This window comes from Calonectris borealis, chromosome 14 (genome assembly GCF_964195595.1).
Source record: "Calonectris borealis chromosome 14, bCalBor7.hap1.2, whole genome shotgun sequence".
Classification (NCBI taxonomy): Eukaryota; Metazoa; Chordata; class Aves; order Procellariiformes; family Procellariidae; genus Calonectris; species Calonectris borealis.
The window spans coordinates 2,772,544-2,797,603 of NC_134325.1; the positions used below are offsets into that span (position 1 = coordinate 2,772,544).

General features: G+C 37.6%; 1 protein-coding gene across 1 annotated transcript in view; it reads left to right on the forward strand.

The window, feature by feature from the left end:
- The window catches only part of LOC142088446 (uncharacterized), a 48,960-nt gene that overhangs the window by 7,947 nt on the left and 15,953 nt on the right, over window positions 1-25,060 (forward strand). The window contains exons 2-30 of the mRNA XM_075163829.1: window positions 2,844-2,912; window positions 3,872-3,925; window positions 4,378-4,639; window positions 5,043-5,157; window positions 5,786-5,876; window positions 6,720-6,829; window positions 7,041-7,254; window positions 8,213-8,338; window positions 8,811-8,928; window positions 9,737-9,875; window positions 10,920-11,030; window positions 11,610-11,679; window positions 12,507-12,644; window positions 12,729-12,893; window positions 13,377-13,471; window positions 14,289-14,415; window positions 15,171-15,426; window positions 16,898-16,950; window positions 17,338-17,438; window positions 18,808-18,959; window positions 19,387-19,525; window positions 19,613-19,726; window positions 20,259-20,438; window positions 21,722-21,961; window positions 22,677-22,833; window positions 23,117-23,245; window positions 23,614-23,740; window positions 24,442-24,485; window positions 24,577-24,768. Coding sequence (XP_075019930.1) covers window positions 2,844-2,912; window positions 3,872-3,925; window positions 4,378-4,639; window positions 5,043-5,157; window positions 5,786-5,876; window positions 6,720-6,829; window positions 7,041-7,254; window positions 8,213-8,338; window positions 8,811-8,928; window positions 9,737-9,875; window positions 10,920-11,030; window positions 11,610-11,679; window positions 12,507-12,644; window positions 12,729-12,893; window positions 13,377-13,471; window positions 14,289-14,415; window positions 15,171-15,426; window positions 16,898-16,950; window positions 17,338-17,438; window positions 18,808-18,959; window positions 19,387-19,525; window positions 19,613-19,726; window positions 20,259-20,438; window positions 21,722-21,961; window positions 22,677-22,833; window positions 23,117-23,245; window positions 23,614-23,740; window positions 24,442-24,485; window positions 24,577-24,768 — 3,888 coding nt within the window. The remainder of the gene's footprint in view (window positions 1-2,843; window positions 2,913-3,871; window positions 3,926-4,377; window positions 4,640-5,042; window positions 5,158-5,785; window positions 5,877-6,719; window positions 6,830-7,040; window positions 7,255-8,212; window positions 8,339-8,810; window positions 8,929-9,736; window positions 9,876-10,919; window positions 11,031-11,609; window positions 11,680-12,506; window positions 12,645-12,728; window positions 12,894-13,376; window positions 13,472-14,288; window positions 14,416-15,170; window positions 15,427-16,897; window positions 16,951-17,337; window positions 17,439-18,807; window positions 18,960-19,386; window positions 19,526-19,612; window positions 19,727-20,258; window positions 20,439-21,721; window positions 21,962-22,676; window positions 22,834-23,116; window positions 23,246-23,613; window positions 23,741-24,441; window positions 24,486-24,576; window positions 24,769-25,060) is intronic.

Genomic DNA, 25,060 nt, shown 5'->3' on the forward strand with positions numbered 1-25,060 from the left:
GTTGATTTAAGCACAAAATACAGCAGTCACTTAGAGTATAAGCTTACATTTAGAGTTACACAATGCCAGTCAAAAGCATCTGCAGCCATTCATTGAACAAGAAAGTTATTTGTACTGTGCAATGCTAATCTGATAAATTGCTTTGAAAAATGAGTACTGGCTAGACAGCGTCCAGCAAACTCCTCTTTATTCAAATCAAACTCTGTGGAAAATATTTTCAGATGTCCTGAGTGACTAAAGAATATTCGCCCAATCCCATGCTATCTCCAGAACATTCTGGGCCTGACTTTATATTTTGGGTCAAATACTAACTTTTATAAATTGATTGTAACGATAATTGCATATGCGGATTGGCAGCTGGATACAGACCTAGCAAGGTGCATCCAGAAATATTCTTAATAAATAGGTCAGTTCCCAAATTATCAAATAGTAAATTATCTTGACTATTCTTACAACTGAAAGACACTTATTTTTATAATGGTCAACAATGTGGCATTGTGCAATTGCTAAATAAACCAATGCAGATAGCATTTTCTTGGGAATGATGTATTTGTTAAGTAAACAAAACCCCCTGCTGTTTCCTTGAGAAAAATTAATAGACCAAAATACATGTATATACTATTTTGCTCTGCTACACAGGTTCTCATGCTAGAACAAACAAACATTCTATGATTCCACACCTGCTGAGATTCCTATAGATGTGTTGGGTGAGAGCAAATTCTGGCCTATTATTAAGACTTACAGAGGCATTTGTCTCAGCTGATCAGTATCAATTATAATGACATGAATGCATTTACCTAATGATATTATCTGTGATACTGAAAGACTAACAGGAAATGGAAAATGGTTAAACTGTGTTCTAAGTTACTTCTTAAGTTACCATCATTAGTGGTCACGCATAAAGTTAAATGAGAAAAGAATTAAAAGCTTAGGTCTGAAAGAAACTGCAGGCACTGCAGCAACTTCTAGGTACGGTGAGGTTACCCAGAACTCTCTTCTCCAAAGCCAGCAGAGCCAGCAGTCTCTTGGGGACCTCTTTGGGACTGGGGGCTTGAATCCTTTCAGACAGGCATCTTTCAGCTCCGGAATCAAGTACTCAATCTACTTACATGATGGGCACAGCCAGAAGTTACATTAGAAAAATAATAAAAAAAGAAAAGGTGCTCCTGATCCAGTTATTTTTAAGGCAAAGGTAGTTGTCCTGCTTTCATGGAGGTATCTGGGCTGAGATTCTTAAGTGGAGGAAATGCTCAGCAAGGAATGTAAGCACCAAAGGGGACTGGGGTTTATGGCACACCCCTGACTTCAGCATTTCCCCCTTTTCTACCAGTCTGGCTCCCTGTTCAGTGAGATGGGTGTTATGGATCCAGTTCTGAGTCAGTGAACTCTTCCCACCTATTCTATAAGCAAAAAGGGGGCTTAATCTAGGACTAAATTACATAGACAGTTCCTCTTTGACTGAGAAATTCTCTAGACACCTAGAGTGCTCATTAATATAATCCTGATCAAGATTCAGGTATTAGTCCTTTCATCACCTAAATCCTTTGAGGATTTAGACCTGGCAGGTTATAGGTACATGTTAGTCAACATGTTCCAAGCACGGTTATCACATGCTGACAGGATTCAGTCCTTTACAAAATAAAGTTGTAGCCATTTTTCTTTTACAGGAAATGCCTGCCGTATTCACTTATAAAAGACAAGAGCTTAGAGCACCAACCTAGGAACTCAGAGTCAATTTTTTTCTAGGCATGAAATTGTTCAGGTCAACATTTGTCATCTCTCAGAAGTCTTTGCCAATACCTCCTCTGGTATGGTATTGCTGGACCATGCATGGAAAGAAATTAAAAACTCATGGAGTCATGACAGAGGGAAGGAGAACTCACCTGGAGGACAATTTATGTAGTTGATACAGTAACCATTTAACTGGAGGTACAAAAATAATCCTTGAAGCAAGGCACAGGAAAAAGACAGTTTTGATGTAGCTGAGTGCCCTAATCGTGGTCCCATCATCATGGCCTATTTTTTCCCCCTTTGTCACTGTCCCACTGGTTTTGGCACTGTGTCTCAGCTTCAGGTGGGTTAGCAGGAACCCTTGGTCAAATAGACTTACAGTATGATGCTTAAGGTTTTCTGCAGAGAAAATATGAGTTTGAACTATCTGAGTGAGAATAGGGGAAGCAGGAAACCTTGTTCTTTGGTTACTTCTCCTGGGTTACTGCTCAGGCTATGGGCCCTTGTATTATCACTCAGAGGTACCTTCTTGCATCCAGCTCTAAAGCAAATCTAGATCCCTGATTGAGGCTTTAGATTTGCTCCAGAAGAAAAGGCCCTATGCTTAGGCACTAAAGAAACAGGCATATAAATATCTGCAGCCATTACTGGATCAAGCCCTAAGTCTCTTGTTTCTTTTAACCAGTTCTGTGCCTTTTCTTATTATTACCTAGCTACTACACAGCAATTTTAATAAATGACTCTTTTACGTTTTGTGAATTTTTCCTGTAATTTTTTCACATATTAGTGATATTTAGTGCAGCAGTGAAATAAGAGCTGTGATCCAGTCACTACAATCCCTTGTAGTGAGTTTTAAGGGAAACGAAGAAAACAGATATACGTGAAATGTTATTTGGATTTCAAACTCTGTGTATTTGTAACAGAAAGTCTCTTTCTATAATTATATTTTACCTTTTTTGGGGGCCTGTTTCATTTTTTCTGATGTGATAAAGGACTGCCCCCTTTGTCTTTCAGAGATGTATCTGAATCCTTTGATCCTGTCTAAAAGCTTTGCTTTAGAAGTCCAGATACAGGACACAGTACTTTATATGCTTTTTACAATTTCTTCATAGGAGCCCAGACTGAAACCCAACAGGAAACAGGAAGCAACTACACTGAGGTTGTTCAGCAGAAACAAAACAGTACGTTCGTTTATACTGTGTATTCGTATTCGTATGTGTGTTTATTTGTTACATCTCTACTAAATAATAAAAATGCCTAAAAAACCTCCTTAGCGTTTTGCTGGTAATGTCAAATAAAGATAAATGTGTATTAACAAGCCTCTTTCTATATAAGAATAGTAATACCTTTATTAGATACCAATTACTAAACACACACAGTATGGTTATATTTGTATAATAACAGGTAACTAAGAAAACAGGTGTGTGCTTGTAGAGGCTGTATGCATATGTGCATGAATATGTATACATAAAATCAAAGTGGAATATACATGCAGGATGTTGGTTCCTTATAAAAAAGGAAATGAGACCACTTTTGCAAGCTGTAAAGTCAGCAACTGATGTTGGGAAATCAAGGCGGCAACCCAACTTCATTGATTTTTACCATGTAATGATTTGTGATGATCCAGTACAATGGATTTGTGGTCATTTCTAAGGGTTTTCAGCCACTTAACAGAAAAATATTAAACAGAGAGCAAAGCAGATGATTAAAGTTTTTATTCCCTCCTTAGTCAGAGGAGGTGTGATGAGAAGGCAACTATGCTTTTGCACCAGTAACAGGCCAATCTTACAGTAACAGCTTAACCCTTTGTATGTTCAGTATGTCTGAAGCACTCCAATATGTAGAGCTGTGAATTTCTGCCTCTCCTAACACAATACAGAGTTTCATAAAAGGGTCAAAATTAAAAGGTAGAAAATGCAGATCATCACAGTTGACAGCAATTTCTTATGATTTAACTATCTTGTATGTGAATTTTAGTACGCACTTTTAACCTGATCCATAGCCTGTGTAAAACAAAACAGGCTTAACATTGTTTCATTGGATCTGGCACATTAACTTTCCAGTCCTTTCTAGGTCAATTTTAGGTGCAAATTTTGGTATTGTTATACCAGTTTTTGTTTTCTTTCTTCCTCTTTTCTAGCTTCATCTAAGGTCAACATCATCCAGCCAATGTTGACAAATCCAGTAATAACATGTAAGTAAAGGAAATTAATAATAATTAATAATAATTGATAATTATTTTAATAATAGTTAAAAATAAGTTTTCCGGTTTAGGGGATGTAGACAGAGGAATCTATTACAAATAGGGAAAGGCGCTGGTAAAGGAAGTCATGGATTACTAAGAGGAGAAAGGGGGTGGTTAAGAAACAATATTGAACTGTACTCTTAGCTGAAATGTGGACAACTAATAAAACTCTAGCTGAACATAGCTATAACCATTTATAGGGATATATAAGATGAGTAAGATATAAGATGATTGAAGAATGAATACACATTTTTATAATGGATAGGTGGACAGAAAATAACAAATGAAGGTAGGCAGGCAAAAACTATTCAATGACAAAATGAAGCTTTGGACAAGTTGATTTTCACCATATTAAAGCTGGGAATTTTAAGTCATTTTTTACAACTAGTTTTAATTCACAGCTTCCAATCCTGCTCACAATGGTCGCGTGTGCAGCACATGGGGCAACTTCCACTTCAAGACCTTTGATGGAGACATATTCTCCTTCCCTGGGCTCTGTAATTATGTTTTTGCATCCCATTGCAACGCTCCCTATGAGGATTTCAACATCCAAATTAGGCGCATAGTGGTGGAAAATGCTCCAACAATCAACCGTATCACCATGAAACTTGAAGGCGTAGCTGTTGAACTAACAAAGGATGTTGTTATGATCGATGGCAACAGGTAAGTTTATTCATAACACTTGTTTGGTAACCACAGACCTTTTTTTCAAACTTGCCAGGTACTTTAGTGTATTTGGGGGGAAAAATTATGTGTTCTTCAATAAATCTGACAATGTTACCAACATAAATAATGAATAAGTTGCTATTAATTCCTTTCACATTTAATCCTTCCCTTAAAGATTACCTCAAAAATAAAATTTGGATGAAAAATTCTGAGAGATTGGATCCAAATTCAGATCCATATTTGATGACGTTGGACCATCTTATTTTTTAATCACTTTTCTTTCCACACAACTGCATTATTTTAGAATCCTTACAGATGCTGGATACCACAAGCCTTTTTTTTTCTCTTTATCAGACATCTGGATCAGAAAATACCTAACTTCCTTTCTGCCTTTTCCCAGAGTTCAACTGCCATACAGCCAATCTGGAATTACAATAGAGAAAAGCAGCATTTATGTGAAAGTTGCCAGCAAAATGGGTATTGTCTTAATGTGGAATGAAGATGACAGTATGCTGGTAAGAACTGCTCCTGGACCTGTCTATACCTTCAGAGAGCAGAGCTAATCTTTGATTAGGCCAGTCCCTATGTGTTTAGGGGATTACTATTGCCTTCCCATCTCATACTGTTGAGCAATTCTTTCTTAAGAAACACAGGTTTGCATCCAGGTAGTGCTAAAGAAAATTACATGGATTTACTTCTAGTGGATAGCAGAAATCTGCTTAAAATAGGGTGATAAATCACTTTCATTATATCATTAACATATTGGCATTGTTATAGGACCTACTTACCCCTTCAAATATCATTTTCTAGCAGAATTTCACTCCCTTAGGCCTTCATGTTTGCTGTGGATTTGATTTTCTTTCTGAAGAATGAATAGAGAGAAAGAGGCTGAGAGCAATATAGGTATTAAAGAGAAAATTTAAGTCTGCATCAATAACATCAATAGCTTGGACTCTGCATTGTAAATCAAATCCAAGCCAATTCTTCATTCTATCCCCCAGGTTTGAATTAGATTGCTAAATAAAATTACACAGATCTGATGAAATATACTTAAAGGCAGCAGGTGCAGGTGCTTTGAGTGGTCTTGAATATATTTTAGAATGTTTATACTGACTTCTATCAACTTACTGTCCATCGTTTTAGCTGGAATTGAATGAGAAATATGCCAATCAGACTTGTGGACTTTGCGGGGACTTCAATGGCCTTCCAGTTTACAATGAATTCTATTCAAACAGTAAGTTTTTTAAATAATAAAAATTGGTTTCTGGAGTCTCCAACATACTTTTTTTGTATTCTTTTAACTCTAATATCATCAGCATTCCTCTTTCCTATCCTGTTAAATGATTTACCTAGAAGATATGATTCAACCTCTGTTGAAAAATATGTAGTACAGAGATCAGATAACATGATTTGATACTTTAAGTATAAATATAGTACTGGTGCTAACAACTGATTGCATATTTCTTGTATGCCATGGTTTTATCTACCTAATCAGCTAACCCCATAAAAATGAGTCAGATTTTCACTAATAACATAAATAAATACAGAAATATATTCAATAAAACAAAAGGCAATTATATTGTCTAGTCAGTATATTTATTGTTTCATTTCTATCTTAAAAATTGTATATCCACATTTGGCTGCTGAATTGCATAATCTTTATAAGATCTTATCTTCATCATTTTATCTATTCCCAGTTTGAGCTTTTTCCTAAATCTTGTCTCACGCAGTCTCCATTGTCCAAATCCCTGTTTAGATTCTTTTCTCTCTTCCCTGGATGGGCTCAATATAATCTGAAAACAGTTTGTTATTTTTCTGGTAAAAATCTTAGTTTGCATCTAGATGTAATAGGCTGAGAATTGTTTTCTAATGTTTACTTTTTCCATGGTGCTGTGCAAAGTAAATTGAGACAATGATGTAGTGCTTCTTTTGGAAGGGATGATGATCAAATTTAAAGACTTAAGGGAACTAGCTGCCTTGGCCAGTCTTGAGCAGAATTCTTGAGTGGAGAAAAAGATAACAGGCAGTTGCACTGAAAAAAAACCTCAACCTTCATTATTAAACTTCTTTTGTACAGATATTAAGATGACAGCCTTGCAGTTTGGGAATATGCAGAAAATGGATGGGCCAACAGAACACTGTGAAGACTCCACTTCTACCCCGCCAGATAATTGCACTGATAATTCTGTAAGGATCTTTTGACTATTCTTTTATTTTTCTTTCAAATTTATCTGTACCTTTCTACAGCTCCAGATGGGTCAACAGGAAAAGCCCTCGGGCAACAGCAACTTGAAGAGGGATATAAGATTCTGTCAAAGAATAATTATACAAAGTAACAATACCAAAAAATTGCTCCTTTCTATTTTCTGGAAGTTGTTTAATTTTTTTTTCTCCCAAGGACATATGCCAGAAGACATTGACCAGCTCTGCATTTGCAGAGTGTAATGACCTAGTTGATGTTAGAGAGTACATTATGGCTTGCCAAGATGACTTGTGCCACTCTGAAGAGTCTAAAAACGCTTCATGTATCTGTGACACCTTTGCTGAATACTCCCGGCAGTGTGCTCATGCTGGTGGGCATCCTCTGAACTGGAGAACCTCAAAACTGTGCCGTAAGTATCACTGGGGATAGCCTTACTTTATGCTTGGTAACTAACAAACAACAAGCTCTCAAATGGTGCTGAGGATGCATGAGAAATTACAGGCCATTCAAGATTGTATTCTCCAGAGGGTTCTGATGTACAAGTTCCAGCATGAAGACTTCAGCAAAAGAGCTAAGGGTTTTGATGCAAACTGGATTAAACACTATCAAACATTTACATGGATACTCTAATTGAGAGTCAAAGTGTTATTTAATTAACTGGGACAGTAAAGTAGGCAAATAAAGGAGAAACAAGGAGAAAGAATGAGGCGTACTTGTTTGCTTGTATTCTTGTTTCTCTCCTGTTCTCATGGTGGCTACAGCATTTTTTATTCTCAATTATTAACTGACTGGGTCTTCACAGGTGTTTGACTGGTTAAGCACTTATTTATCTCCTCTCGCTTGGTAGTGGGGAGTTTGCACCACTGTAGTCTTCATAGAGATTTGCACTGAATTAAACACATACTAGATTATGGGGTGTAGCTGTTGATACTGTCACCAGTATTTCCCCCAGAAAAACCCCCCATGAGGTACTATTTGCCCCTCCAATGGTATCTGAAAAATGCAAATATACTAAAGCTTTAGAAACTTAAGTCTTACATTTCACTAGTAATACAGGTGTTCAAGAGAAGGGTGCCTTCAGTAGAAACATAGGCCTTGCTGACTTTGTGGGGTCATTATCTTGCTGTCCCCAGAAATCCTCAGTCATTGAGCCAGTTCAGCACCAGACAGTCATGGAAAGCATATCTCAACTGTAAAATATGGATCTAGGTGACTACATTTGCACATTTTGAGAGCTGGCAGTGGATCTGCAGTTTAGCGTGGCTTTACTCTAGCTGAAAAACTTAAATGAATATTAATATTTTCATGTACAGCAAACTAGAAATACTTTTGACTGAAAAAAATTCTCTCCTCCTTTAAAATTTCAGCCAAGAAGTGTCCTTACAACATGCAGTACCAGGAGTGCAGCTCCCCCTGTGCTGACACATGCACCAATCCTGAACGATCTCAGTTTTGTGAAGAACACTGTATGGATGGTTGTTTCTGCCCCTCAGGCAAGTCCTTATGTACTCATATCTCTGATCTCAAACATCAACAGCTTACCTGTAGGATTTGGGCAGGTTCCATGGGGTTTAAGCCTCCTGTATTCGCATTTTTCACAGCTGCAAGTGACAAGCATTTGTCATGTCTCAGCTGAGAAAAGATATCTGAATTAATTGCCAATACATATGCAATATTCAGAAAGCTGGAAAGCAGAACAACAAACAGATCAAGACCAGTCTCTCAACAAGCCACCTGTGTTACAATAAGTCCCTCTTTCAAAACATGTGGAATTTAAGAATACAAAGGTTGAATCCTTCACTGTGCAAATTGCCATAGTTCTACTGTCCTCAGCATAGGTATATCCATTCACAACAGCTGCAGATCTGTCTCTAAGATGATATTTAGGATTTGTAACAAACAAAAATGGTGTCTAGGAAATGCCTGTTTAATTGATCAAGGTTTTGTCTTTTTTTTTTAATCTAGGGACTGTATTTGATGACATCAACAATTCTGGCTGCATTCCCCATCAGCAGTGCTCCTGTATTTACAATGGCAACACCTATGCTACAGGAACTTCTTTTTCAGAGCAGTGCCATTCCTGGTAACCTTTGTTACCTTTCTAACTTACTATTTCCTCTCATATATTTAATGAGTTTAATGGTTTATTATATGCAATTGCATCATTGGTAATTGATATGTGTATTTAACTGACCGCTGCAGTTCCAAAATATCCCTAAAGAACATTCTTTGTTTTATTTAGCAATAGCCTTAACTAGCTTTGCACTTTATCTCAAGGTGATCAAAGCAAGGATTTACAATGTTTAAATTTCTCACCATTCAATTAAAATGCTTCCTCTTTGTTTATTTTGTTCAAACATTTGGACTTCTCTAAGGGGAATGAAGTTGCAGTCATATATGTATTTGCAAATATTTATTTTCTCTGGATGACACAATACAACCTCGATTTCACAATTATTGATCCTGTACCTGTGCACTACCACATCACCCTAGAAAACAGATACGCTCTGCCTCAGGAGTAGACGTGGAGTTACATTTCTGTTAGTTTCTGATACATTTGTATAAGAAAACAGAAGAGATTTTCATTTGTCATTGTGCTTTATGTTAGCTGCAAAAAACAAGTAATTACTCATCCAATACCTGTTGCTGGAGAGTTCACCCGTTCAAAGAAAGGAAAATAATTAAATAAGCAAAGTGAATGCATACCAGAGTCATTCCTTTTACGCATGTTCACAATGTTTTGGAACGTCTTAAACCTAGATCTACTGTGTGTCAAACTACAGCTTGAAGGGAAAAACAGTAGCAAAATAGTTGAACCTAATGTCACTGTAATTCCTTTTACTCTGGACCACTGTTACTGATTTCAGCTAACTTTATTCTCTCTCTTCCAGTACTTGTAATGGAGGCCAGTGGAGTTGCCAAGACATGTCATGCCCAGGAACATGTTCAGTAGAGGGAGGTTCGCACATTTCCACGTATGATAAAAAACACTACGATCACCATGGAGACTGCACTTATGTCCTTTCTAAGGTGGGAGTCAGGTATTACTAGGTCATAAAGCCTTATACATTTATAGAAAGAAAAGATGATCTCAATCAAAGCTTTTGAAACTTACTTCTTTTGACATACAGACGTTAAATTGCCTCTCACTTAGCCAGATGTTTACTAGAACATATGCTGCCATTCAAATGACAATCATCAGTTAACTATTAGGATGTCATGCAACAGCATATGGTATTTACTGGGGAATTTCCAGTTCTGTGACGTAGTAATTGCTGAAGAGCATTGCCTTTTTTAAGAACTTGCTTAGTCTACATTCTTCAGTGTGATTAACCCAGCTTTCTTACTGAGTTGCATTATTTTTGCCCTGTTACTGTATTATATGGTATCGGGCCAAATGGTACAAGTCTGAAAAATTACACTAACAGTTCTGAAAAAAAAATTTTTTTAATTTATAAGACTAATATTTTTGTTTCATTTCTGGGAAGTTCAAATACAGAAAATCAGTTCAAGTCAACTGAAACATTTCATTTAGGTTTTGAACATTTTTAAACAGATTTAAAAATAAGTCAAAACAAATAGAAAAATTAAAAATTATAATAAAAATACTTAATTACAGCAATGTGCAAGTGAAATGTTTTGATCTTTTAGGGTCTTCTTCTGTTTGCTCTTTGCTTTCCTTTTTCCCCATCTGCACAATTCAGTAAAAAAAAAATTCTGTATATTACTGTTCTCCTGAAAAATGTTTTATCTGAAATTTTTGTGTAGCATTGATACCTGCTACAGAAAGATGAGAGATACACTAGAATTGAATCAAACATTGGAAGTGGGCATGAACAAAAACTCCAAATATGTATATCATCAATAAAATGCAAAACCAGATTCTAATTCTCTCGTTGTTCCTAATCATTGCAAAAGGCAAAACTGAATCTTAGGCAAAAGAAGGCCTGGGATTTGGGAGAGTCTGGATCTTCTCCAGAAACAGAAATGTTTTTTCAGAGTTGAGAGAAAATTTTACAGAGAAAGCTTCTGTAATTAGCCTTTCATGAAATAATTGTTGGCATTTTCTTTCAGCACTGTAAGGATGAAACATTCACCATCCTGGTAGAACTACGCAAATGTGGCCTAACAGACACTGAGACATGTTTAAAGACAGTGACCCTCAACATGAATAAAGGACAAACTGTAAGAATGCAAAATAAGCATGGGAAACAACTGTTAAAAATACGAGGAGCAAAGGAGCTAGGCCTTAATCAGTCAGGGAACTGCATTTCTCTCTCAAATGGTCAGCATATGCAATAAGCACATGTTATTTTTAATCAAGTGAAAAGAAATTGATTTTGTTATGAAAATCAGATCAGCTGTAAATTTGGCTTTGTGGAAGTTCATTAAGAAAAGCATTGTACTCACAAAGCAGAAAAAAGCTATTTTCTCTGCCAATTAGATGGAAAAATCACGAGCTTTTAGGTTAGAAACTACAAGTACAACAGTAAGGGATGTAATTCATCACAAAGATGTGTTCAAAGAAACCAGGATGATGTAATTCCCTAAGGAGTTGAGAAAGTCTCTTTAAAAATAATTATTTTATGGCAGAGAAAATTAGTAAAGTGTACAAAGTGGAAAGAGGGAGGAGGTGAAATCACAAAAAACTACTTTTTTTATTTTATATCTTTTTAATTAATATCACTGGAGTCATCACCATTATTACTCTTTGAACTATAGTTATCCTTCACACATTTGCCTCTTGTTTCTCTTTCTTATCAGCTCATTGAGGTCAAACCTGATGGTGGTGTGTTTGTGAACTCGATCTACACCCAGCTGCCCATCTCAGCAGGTATTTTTTTCTCTAACAGTCCATGAGCAATAAGCTCAGAACTTCAACTCCACACCTGTTTATTTTCTTAAAGTATGGAAGATAAAAGGACTGTGAGTTGTTCAGAACTTGCATGTTCACAACTCAGTTCTCTTTGGGATATTTCCTGAGTCACACAAGTGTTTTTGCAGTAGAAATGGGAAGTGTGGTGGCATAAAGAAATGGGAGACAGTACAAGCATAGGCAAGAGTTCAAACAGAAGCAAACAGCATTTACACTCTCCTGATTTGATCACTGTAAGGTTTACTGCCTTCTCACTGCCCAAAATTGAACACAGAAGACATTTGTTTACCTCTTCTACCTCTTTTTTTTTTTTTAACTTACCACCCCTGTGCTCACGCTTCCATAGACAGAAATTTGATTTTTTTCTCTCTGTCTCAATAACTAATGATTCTATGCAATATCTCTGGCCTCCAGATCTGCTTAGTTTCCCTCTCCAGCAGAGTGAGAGCTCCCATGTATGCTGCACAAGCTTAGAAACAAAAATAGAAGTATTCTTTTTAATGCTCAGTGCCATACAGTTTTTCCTTCTTACTCTTTTGGAAAGAGTAATCTCCAACTGCTTAATGTTGAGACAGCAAATAATGTTAACAACTTGGTAGCTACAAGCGAATTCTGAACTGTAAATTTTGATTTATATTTCTGATTCATTTTCATAAAGATTGGCTTTATTTCATCACAGAATTTGCAACAATTGCGATAGAAATTCAGGAAGAATAGTATAATGATGCACTGTTTCCAGCATTCGACCTCATTCAGAAAGTGATCATTCTTTTTTTCATCTGTAGCTAATGTCACCGTGTTCAGACCTTCATCATTCTTCATCATCATGCAGACAAACTTTGGCGTCCACCTTGAAATCCAAATCATACCCATCATGCAAGTATTTGTGCGACTGGATCCTATTTTCAAAAACCAGACCTGCGGTAAGTGAATGAAATATAAGAACATCTTGATTAATGTCTTTTGTCTAGTACGAGCAGTATAAACTTTTCATTGGTTTTCAACAGGTCTCTGTGGAAATTTCAATAATATCCAAACTGATGACTTCAAGGCCATAAGTGGAATAATTGAAGGAACAGCAACAGCATTTGCTAATACGTGGAGAACTCAGGCTTCATGCCCTAATATCCAGCGCAGTTTTGAGAACCCTTGCGCACTCAGCATTGATAACGGTGCGTGCTTCTTAGAATTTTTTCTATTTTTTTTTTGCTTACTGCTAAGGAAAAAACATCCATTGGTAACAAACAAAAGAGAATAAAGACTTATATACTTGGTAAAAACATACATCTGAAATCAGAAACAAATATTCAAAATGAAAGCACTAGGGATAAGTAACAAAGTAAAGGCAGAGTCATAGAAATATAGCTGAAGGAAACTGTATGGTTGTTGAAAACAGAGAGGATATCTAAGCTGATAACTTGGTGTCAGAGGAGTGGGTAGTAGGAGTATCTTTGGAAATCTTTTATTCATCCCCTTCAGCAAGTCCTCTTCTTTGGTTTTAGGAACCTTAGCCCACAAGCTGAGTGAAAAAAAGACAGGAGAAGGAGAGATTTGATATAATTTCAGAACTGGCTTCATAGACCTGGGCAGTGTGTTTTTGTGACAAATGAAATACAGAGAGTAATGTGCATTTCTATTGTTTGTTCTCTTCACAGAAAAATATGCTCAGCATTGGTGTGGACTACTAACTGACAGCAAAGGACCTTTTGCTGACTGTCACTATGCAGTGAATCCCTCTGTTTACCACATGGTACTTTGTTAGACTGTTTTTCCCTTTAGAAACAATAGAAATAGGATCATTACAACTAGCTACCAGAAAAGGACTGTTCCAGAGATATCTCTTGTCTTACGCAATACCTGTATTTTCATTTCTGTATGGCAGCACTTCCTTCTTTCAACATGTGTTTCTGTTTGTGTTGTAACATTACCTTATTTCAATTGCCAGTCCTGGCTTTAAGATCCTGATTTGCTTGCAAATGAAAAGGCAGCTGTTTATTCCTGGATGCATATACATATGTAGGAGAAATTGTCTGTAAAGGCATGTCAAATGCTTGTTTGAATATCAGTGAATTGTCTCATCAGCCTCGTATCTCATTAATAACTAGTTGGCACAGAAAGCCCGTTAGCTAAGCATCATCATCCTGCTATCAATGTGTTGCCAATCTGTTCTCACTATGAATCATCCAGGTATGGACACTGGTGAAATGACGTGTCCAGACTGCGTGCTGTGAATAGAGCTTTGTATGCTATTTTGCAGCATATTTGTAAATATGGTTCAGAGGAACATGAAGCTGTTAACTGTATAACAGACTTTGAGACCACTATTTCCCAATAATAACTGCAGACACTGACTGAATTTCCATTACTTTCATTCTCCCCTGCCAGGAAACTTAGCCAAAGGCTGGAAAGTGATAAAGCTATGTTAGTGGTGTCTATGAGCGAGCATATCTGAAGAAGGATTAGTGCATAAGACCAGAAAGATGAAGTTCATTTTTTTTAGATTGACAATATTACCAGTGTTGAGACTTTATTTTTCTCTGCATGTTATTTATCTTTATTTTTCTTAGAACTGCATGTTTGACACATGTAACTGTGAAAATAGTGAGGACTGCCTGTGTGCAGCCCTGTCTTCCTATGTGAGAGCTTGTGCTGCAAAAGGAATCCAGCTGCGTGGATGGAGGACTGATGTCTGCTGTAAGTACTCTTAACTATCCACTTTCCTAAGAACACACATCAGTAAAAAATGCTGATCAGAGATTATTTTATATTGATTTCTAGACAAATATAGTAAGTGTTGAGGAAGGGATTGTGTTAAGTGCACTCCCAGAAATAATTCTTTGCTGTTCCCTTAGAATCAATCCATTGCAAGCAAGAGTGAATATGAATAGATGGGAAATGTAGCTTGCTTAGGAAAGAGACTGCTGTTATGGAAGTGTCTCCACCTGTTTCTGTGCAACTTCTTTGAACTTCACTACAGCTTTATGTATCACAACCTATTGTAGAGAAAATGTGACATATTAGAATAACAGTACTAGTAATACTAACCAGAACACTTGCTAATGAAAGGTCTCTAAAGCTGCATGCTGGGTTCCACTGATCCAGTAGGTCTGTTTTCAGCATACCAGGAGACATTCAAGGACACACCTTGTCTCGTACTTCAAAAGGTTTAGAAGTCTTGGCAATGAATGGCAGCACCAAATGGAGGTTTCTTTCCAAAATTTCATTTGAAAAAATATTTTCTTCTTTGCATACATCACTTATTCCACATGTACAGTAACTTTTCAGGTCTAACTCTGCAAGTATTCAGAAATACATTTACATGAGAGATGCAACATAGGCAGAGGTGTACAGTATTGTTTACATGTTATTTCTACTGCCTATGGTTTCTTTTTTCCCACCAGAAATTACCATCTGGAATTAACAAACCTGTTCTATTTTCCTCTCTCAAGCAAAATACACCACCTCATGTCCCAAATCCCTAAGCTACAGCTATATCATCTCTTCCTGTCAACCCACTTGTCGGTCTCTTAGTGAGCCTGATGTCACATGCAACATTAAGTTTGTCCCAGTTGATGGCTGCACCTGCGTAAACGGAACCTACATGGATGAGAGTGGCAAATGTGTGCCTGCTAATGAATGCCCCTGCTACTACAGAGGATCTCCCATACCGTTTGGAGAAGTTGTACATGAAAATGGCCTTGTATGGTAAGTGAATCTTTTGCAAAACACTCAAGCAATAGTATATATATTTTCTCATTAAAATCTGCTACATTTAAACTGGTCTCACCCCGCCTTGCCTGAATTTCAATACAATGCTCTCTCATTTTTTTCAACTTTATTTTCAACTTTTAAGAATGGTACATATTCCCCTGAGCTGGAAGACAGGGACAGGGAGCAGTACTGGGGCCAGTTCTGTTCAATATCTTTATCAATGATCTGGACGAGGGGATCGAGTGCTCCCTCAGTCAGTTTGCAGATGACACCAAGCTGGGCGCGAGTGTTGATCTGCTGGAGGGTGGGAAGGCTCTGCAGAGGGACCTGGACAGGCTGGATCGATGAGCCGAGGCCAATTCATGAGGTTCAACAAGGCCAAGTGCCGGGTCCTGCACTTGGGTCACAACAACCCCAGGCAACGCTACAGGCTTGGGGAAGAGCGGCTGGAAAGCTGCCCGGAGGAAAAGGACCTGGGGGTGCTGGTCGACAGCAGCTGAACATGAGCCGGCAGTGTGCCCAGGTGGCCAAGAAGGCCAAGAGCATCCTGGCCTGTATCAGAACTGGTGTGGCCAGCAGGAGCAGGGAGGTGATCGTGCCCCTGTACTGGGCACTGGTGAGGCCGTACCTCGAATCCTGTGTTCAGTGTTGGGCCCCTCACCACAAGAAGGACATGGAGGTGCTGGAGCGTGCCCAGAGAAGGGCAACGAAGCTGGTGAAGGGCCTGGAGCACAAGCCTGACTGGGGAGTGGGTGAGGGAACTGGGGTTGTTTAGCCTGGAGAAGAGGAGGCTGAGGGGAGACCTCATCGCGCTCTACAACTACCTGAAAGGAGGTTGTAGCGAGGTGGGGGTTGGTCTCTTCTCCCAAGTAACAAGCGATAGTACGAGAGGAAATGGCCTCAAGTTGGACTTTAGATTAGGAAAAATTTCTTTGCTGAAAGAGTGGTCAAGCCTTGGAACAGGCTGCCCAAGGAAGCGGTTGAGTCCCCATCCCTGGAGGTATTTAAAAGACGTGTAGATGCGGTGTTTAGGGACATGGCTTAGTGGTGGACTTGGCAGTGCTACGTTCACGGTTGGACTTGATGATCTTAAGGGTCTTTTCCAACCTACGTGATTCTATGATATTTCCAGATTGATACAGCTATTGTATTTAGGTGCATTTTCTATTTAATTCCATGATTTTTCAAGCATAAAGTTATGACAACACCAGCAAGGAGAAATCTTATGAGAAAGTAAGTAACAAGCAGAGACATACACTCATTTCAATCTATGATTTTTCCTGTTAAGCGATAATGGATATCATATGAAAGCAGCACTGGTAGCAGTATTGAGGGAAATTCTCTTCTGAGACTGCAAAAAAGCATTCTGGAATTCCTTCGAAAATTCTGAGACTTGATGAGAAGTAGCTCTCAGTCTCGATACATGGTTTGAGAGGAAAGAAAAATGTTTTTCCCTCTCTTACAGCACTTGCATCCAGGGAAGACTGAATTGCATTGGAGCACCCAATCCAACTCCAGGTAAAAAAAACAAATTCCACTTACCTTTTTCTCTGTGCCAGGTTTTGGACAGAAATAGTTTCTAGAATTGATTTTTCTTAATGGATTTTTAAATAATAGAAGTATTTCTCATTTAGTTACAGTGCAACTGTTATCATAAAAGGCAGGAGTGAACCTAGATTAATGATAAGACCTCTTCTCATAAAGATTTTTTCTGAAATTCTGTGGGTTTTTTTCTGGGAATTCAGTGCTCTGAAATGAATCTATTTAGCAGATTGAATAGGGACAGCAATCCCTACTAACTGAAGCATGGGATTTCCAAAGAATTTCTAGATTGTTTTAATGGCTACAGCTCTGGGATAAACACTGTGCCATTTCTTACTGCTCTCACTTCTTTCCTTCCTCTAGTCTGTGAATCTCCCATGGTCTACTTCAACTGTAGAAACTTCACTGTAGGAACAATTGGAGCAGAATGCCAAAAAAGTTGCCAGACGCTGGATATGCAGTGTGTGAGTATGTCATGGTGTCGTGGTTTAGCCCCAGCTGGCAGCTAAACACCATACAGCTGCTCACTCACTCCCCTCCCAGTGGGATGGGGGAGAGAATTGGGAAAAAAAGAAGTAAAATTTGTGGATTGAGATAAAGACAGTTTAATAGAACAGAAAAGGGAGGGAAAATAATAATAATGATGATAGAATATACAAAATAAGTGATGCACAATACAATTGCTCACCACCTGCCAACTGATACCCAGCCAGTTCCTGAGCAGCGGTCACTGCTCCCCAGTCAACCCCCCAGCATGATATCATATGGTATGGAATACTCTGTTGGCCAGTTTAGGTCAGCTGTCCTGGCTATGCTCCCTCCCAGTTTCTTGTGCACCTGGCAGAGCATGGGAAGGTGAAAAGTCTTTGACTTTTGCTAAACATTACTTAGCAACAACTAAAACATCAGTGTGTTATCAACATTATTCTCATACTAAGTCCAAAACACAGCACTATACCAGCTACTGGGAAGAAAATGAACTCTATTCCAGCCGAAACCAGGACACATGGCTGGATGAAATGGTGCTTCCAGGTTTTGTCTGTGCTCTTGGTGCCAATGTAATTGATCTATCTTCAAATCTACAACACAGATACTTTGTTCTTGTAGCAAAAGCCTAAAACCATGTTATGAAGCATTAACAACGGGACCCTTAAACCAAAATATAATAAAGTAACATCCACTTAATTCATAAGATTAGTATCTACCTTTCTTCAGCTAATGCAGGTAATAGTAATTAGTAGTGAAAATATCTAAGGCTCTGCCATGCATTTTACTTCTTTAGGAGAAAATTGCTGGCTATAAACTGGCTAGGAGAAATAATTCTTTCTCATACCTTGATGCAATTGTGAACTTCTTGCACATCTAATTATATTTCTCCGGCTAGGTGCATGGTAGCCACAAGCCATTTCGCAAATAAGTACCATATGAGATAAACACATTTCAATGTAACTCAGCCAAACTGAAAAAAATATTAGTTATTTTCCTTTTAAAGCTCCGTTCAATCACAAATCACCCACTACAAAGTGCAAGGCTTCTTCAGCTAACACAGAGTAAGACTTAAGATTAACGTATTTCAAATTTCACAGACTCCAGCAGAACAATCAGGATTGGCATACATAAAACATTTATCTTTAACAGATTTATATTCTATTAAATCAATGGCAAATAACTTCCTTTTTGTTCCGTTGTCCTGTAAGCACTTTGTAATCCTCTCCCATTTAAGCTGCCATTAAGAAATAAGACCATATAAAGACATTTTATGAGAATTTAATCTTCCTTTTTCTACTGTGATTATTTCATTCTGAAATCATATCTTCCTCTTGACTTTTCCAGTATAGCACACAATGTATATCTGGCTGCGTGTGCCCAGCTGGGCTTGTGTTAGATGGGAATGGTGGTTGTATTCCTGAAGAGGAATGTCCATGTATTCACAATGAAGCCATGTATAAGCCTGGGGAAAAGATCAACGTTGACTGTAACACCTGGTAAATATTTCCTTGGAAGTAGCATTCCTGGTTCCATAATTTGGCTTTCCAAAGATCTTAAATAGTACAGCAGTGAGGAAAGATTTGGATTGCACATTTCATCAACTGATGGATCTTTTAGTTTTGGATTAAACAGCATGAGCAGATTTCCTTCTGATGTAGGCAGATGGCCAAAGCACAGAATGGGAGGAAATCTTTGGGACTACATTGTTTAAGTATTATCCTATTTTGCAGTTAATGCATTCAGAGCAGCAGAACAGAACTTCGCTTTAATTCTTTACATGAAAAATGTAAAAGACTATTTTAACTCCAGAATCAATATAACATTTACCAGGGATGAGTTGCCAAACAAATACTGAATTTTGGGATACGTCTACACAAAACAGTGAGTTGTTTTATTATTAAAATATTTTATTCTCATTCCTAGTGTATGCAAGAATAGGAAGTGGGAATGTACCGAAGATCAATGTCAGGGCACTTGTGCTGTTTATGGAGATGGTCATTATAATACCTTTGATGACAAAAGGTTCAGCTTCAATGGAAACTGTGAATACACACTGGTTCAGGTACTGATAATTAACAACAGTAAATGAGATGTAACCTTGATCGTGTCTACAAAAATAATATATTTTTAAATGTTATTCTCTACCCAGGACCACTGTGGGAAGAGTGGCACAGCCAACGGGACCTTCAGGGTTATCACTGAAAATATTCCCTGTGGCAACACTGGGACAACTTGCTCAAAATCTATCAAAGTTTTCTTAGAGGTAAGGAGGTTTTGCATATAGACCAGTTTTGTTCTGTATCTGTTTAGGGCTTAGGAGAAGCCTAGATATCCATTGCTTCAAGGAAGTTGGAAAAATATTTTAAAAAGCAAATCAACTTGTAAATTAAGCTTAAATCAAATTCAGGTGAAATATTTGGTAGAGCTTCCCAGCCTTCTATCTTTCCCATTTCCCACCCTATCTTATACCACTCTTGAGCAAACTACTGATCTACAGGAAAATAGTTTTTAGCTGAAATTTAGTCTATCATGTCAAAAGATTATTTTATTCTGTGCAATGTAGTTCCTTCATGACTACCAAAACACTCTTTTTGACCTACGCCATTTAAAATACCTTTTTCACCACAGTTCCAGGAATCTGAGATTTGAACTACATAGTTCTGATTTATTGCATTTGGATTATTTATTTTCATTTTATAAACTATTTGTAATACTCTTAAAAGCAGAAAAACATGTTTAAGACCACAGCTACAGCTATTGAGTTCATTTCTAATCACCTTTTCCTCCTGTTTCAGGGCTATGAACTGATACTTGGTGAGGAGCATGTCAGTATTGTAAAGAGAGGACAAAATGATGAGGTGCCATACAGAGTCCGCTATATGGGTATGTACTTGGTAATCGAGACCACAAGCGGACTGATCCTCATGTGGGACAAGAAAACCAGCATCTTCATCAAGCTCAGCCCTGATTTTAAGGTGTGGAACTAGCAGTTAAATGGCAATTTACAGTCCAGATTTGGATTGGGTGTGAATTTTGTTGAGACCCTGCCAAGATCCTAAACAGGTGATGTCTCTAGCATTGCTGCAGGACATCCCATGTTGTTTTTCATTCCTCTGGTGCCTCAGGAAGCCATGTCATCATCCTGCTGCTGTTCCGAGCTCTGAAGGCAGCTTTCAGTACCTATTTGTACTGACAGAACTTGAGTTGGCAAACCGCCTTTTTGGACTTGACTTTGTTAAAATTGCCCACTGAACCTTGGTAGAGGTTATCAGACCTTATTATAATTACATAGCTACATGTGTAGAAATCAGTTGAGTAATCTTGATCTTGAAAGTAATCCATTGTGTCCGGTTCTCATTGACACACAAATCAAAATATCATACTTCAAGAACAAGGAAGTGAAATATTATGAGTGAAAGATTCTCGTAAAATGCTACCATGTATTTTTCAAGCATATATCTACACAGGTGATAAGGCAAATGTATTCCTGTTGTCATACTCCTTCTCCTCTTATGATATATAAGTACTAAAACTTGTAGTAAATGAGGAATTTGCCATCTTATTTTATACCACAGTGACATTTCAGTTAGGTATATAAATTAAGTGTAATTTAGAACTAGATATACAAATTTATTTCAGTATCATAGGTTCTTTTGCTGCCTCACCCACTGGCACTTTATAAAAATAGTAGTAATATGGAAAGTATGCACCTTAGATTCATAGAGAAAGCATAGCATCTATTGTAGCCTATCACAGTTTTACAGATCCATAAAATTAGAATGAGGGATATTTCTGGATGTGCAAGGAAAATGTCATTTCTTTTTATACCTGTGAGCAGTCATAGCAGTAAAGACTCAATGAGTAGACTACATGGCTGGACTGGTAGTATTTATGACAGCTTTGTAAGGCTGTTTTTTATATGTACATCTAGTGTATAAAACAAGGCTTAAATGAAAAGATTAGTCGGCTAACTGTGAGTCCTCGTTTCCTTGTTAAAGACATACCTCAAAGACAGAAGGTTACAATGACAAAGATGGTTTTATTGTTCAGATTTAAAAGAAGAAAAGTCAATAGCAGTATCCTTCTAGCCTTAGTGGTCATGTTCTGTTGCTCTGAGGAAACAAAGGATGAAGATGTTCAGGAATGTTAGAATGGAATGGCACCATTCTAAGAGCTGAATTTCAAGTATTCTTTCAGTCTCAGATGTTGTTTCAAGTTTTCTCACATCCATTATTATTTTATTTACTTCCCTTTGCAGGGCCAGATCTGTGGCCTCTGTGGAAATTATGATGGCAACGGCATCAATGACTTTACTACAAGGAGTCAGTCTGTGGTAGAGAATGTCCTAGAGTTTGGAAATAGCTGGAAAGTATCCTCTACATGTCCTGATGCTTACAGCATAAAGGACCCATGTTCTACCAACCCTTATCGAAAATCCTGGTCAGAGAAGCAGTGTAGCATCATCAACAGCAACGTCTTTGCTGCCTGTCACTCTCAGGTATTACCAGGGCAGTTTACTGTGTGAAGACTAGGTCTGTGTATTATTGAAGCTGCTATCCGCATACATTTTAACATGCATGCCTAATTCATTAGCATGTTTCACTTTGAAATGTGTCAGGAAAACTTCAATCTGAATCCCACTCAATGGGACAGATTTATAGTTCCTACCCGTAAGAAATAAAAGGATATTAAGTTCATAGGAAATATTGACCTATTATGAAAGAATAATAATTTCATAATTACTATGTATTTTTTTGTAGTGTGACTTGAATAAAAATTCTCATATACCATGTACAGAACACAAGTTCAGTGAAATAATAACATAATAATGAAGTATCAGCATAGCCTTTATCTGACGCAAAGTACATACCAAACAATGCAGGGTAACTCTGTGCTCTTCCTATTACCTTGGTTCTTTCCACTGGCAGAGACTTTCATTTTCAAGTGCAGTTGCCTAATATTGCTTGGGAACACGAATCTAATCTGCCAGTAGCACACAAATCTGGGTGTCTAAAAATCTGTCAATATGTGATTTGGATGTATCATCTGGCATCACGTCTGGTGTTTAACAGTGTCTATAAACAAAAGAAAAAGAAATTACTGATGTAGGCCTTTCTTCTGAGATATTACAGTTTTAAGAAAATTACCCTAGCAAAGCTAAGAAAGAATTTAGAAGGCAGGATGTATAGCATAAAATTTCTTTTTAATAACAGGTTGAACCAGCAAAATATTACCAGGCATGTGTGACAGATGCTTGTGCATGTGACACTGGAGGAGACTGTGATTGCTTTTGTACAGCAGTAGCTGCCTACGCTCAAGCATGTAGTGAAGTTGGTGTCTGCATAGCCTGGAGAACCCCATCAATCTGTCGTGAGTTTTATGTCATAAACACTTCTTCTGAGAGTGTAGTTAAATGTACAGTGCCTTGCCGATGTCCTTGAACACACACTCTGGGTATCTTACATACGTGCATTATAATCTCACTGTGTAGACGTTTCACACCAAGCTGTTCTGATGGTCACACATTTTTCACATATTCATTCACAGTTTTCAAGACTGTTCAAGCAGCATTGCAGGGATATGATGAACAGACACGAGTCAAAAAAAGCTCTTTTTTTTTTCTGAACATGTCCAAATTTCTGTTTCTCCTTAGCACTATTCTGTGATTACTACAATCAACAAGGGGAATGTGAATGGCACTATAAGCCTTGTGGAGCCTCCTGTATGAAGACCTGTAGAAACCCAAGTGGAAAATGCCTCCATAACCTGCCAGGTTTAGAAGGTAAAAAGAGTTGCAAGTACCTTTAAGTGGGTACATTTTATTGTATTTTTAATGGTCTTTAATGGAGTGTATTTCCCCCATCAGCTGCATTTGCACCATTCAATTCTCTTCAACATCATTACATCCACGTGAATGGAGGCAGAGTATGGAAATTGGAGTTAAAAACATCTCTAGGACTAAGTCCTTGTGGGTGGGCTCTGCTCATGCTAGTACTCTGCATTACTTCCTAAAATTACTGGAAAACATTAAGTAGTAAAAACTACGACTGTTAAAAACAAGACCTGCAAACACATTCTGCACAAATAAAACTTTTGCTGTATCTCATTCCCTCCTTTTCTACCTTCTCTATGCCCTTTTCCTTCCTTCAGGCTGCTACCCTAACTGCCCACCAGATAAGCCATATTTTCATGAGGATCAGATGAAGTGCGTCAGTCTCTGTGACTGTTATGATAATGAAGATGGAAAGATATATAGACGGGATGAATGTCATTTATGGTAAGACTTAACGTACCAGCCTAATCGTGTACAAGGAAAAACAATCAAAACAGCAGTGGGAAATTGCATGTTCCTGTTACACGACAAGACTAGTTTATGCTACCTGTGTAAAAATGATGCCTTACTACCAAATGCCAGTTTTCTTACTGCATTAGTAGCAAGAAGTTCTTATGTGATTTTATAGTCTGTTGAATTTGTTCCTGATTATGTTGTAAATCCTCAGTATAAAGATACAACAAGAACATTAAGTCCTTTATGACCAGGCTTTCTCTATTTCCCATTCCTATAGCAGGAAAAACATTGTTCCAGGAGTATAGATATCTAATAGAGGTCTACTTCCAAGGATTTTATTACATTCTTATACTGCTTGTAGTATTTAGACTCTTTTTAGCCTGCTTTTTAGTACAAAAACATTGCAAGTGCAAGGAAAGTGATAAGGAGGAAAGAAGGAAAGTCTTCCTTAAGACTTCTACATGTAGCTTTTAACAATATTTAGCTTCACTTCTATTTATAAGTTTGGGTTTAATATAAAGAAAGATTTTGGAAAACAATGGCAAAAAGGAGCCAACGTGAATTGGACACTCAAGGAATAAACAAAAATAAAATGTCCTGTCTTTTGATGCTAGTATCTGGTAGAAAGATGACTAATAAAATTACCTCATAATCAAAAAATATGTGGTTTTTTATGTTTTTTGTTTCAGTGAATGCACATCAGAAGGTTTACAGTGCAAGTTTGATGATAAAGGTAAGACAGCTAACAAGAATTATTAAGAAAATGAAATACTGGGTATTACCTTTTCATAGATGCCTGACAACAAACTTTTTCTGAATTACAGCATGCCACTGCATTTACGAAGAGAACAAATATAAATATGGTGAACTCATCTACAACACCACAGATGGAACTGGATGGTGTTTCAGTGCAACATGTGACATCAATGGAACAATAAACAGAAATATCTTTAGATGTGGCTTTACAACAACCCCATTTACATTTTCTACAAGTCAGCCCACAACTACTGCTTCAGGTACGCATGAATACTCTTTAAAATAACTGAAAAATCTCTGGAAGGGACTGGAAATTGCCTGAAAGGGAGAGCCTTTTCATCAGTTAATGGCATATAATTTTACTTGAAACTGTTGACTTCTGCTGGAGCCACCTAGTCATCTGGCAGCTTCCGTGGCTAGAGACCATAATCAAGGATGTAGAAATGAGTACAGCATTTCTTACAAACTCAGTCTCCCTGTTTCACCATGGTTTTTCCAGGGGAAAAAATAATAGACCTTATCAATCATTGCACCCTGAAGAATCTCTTTATC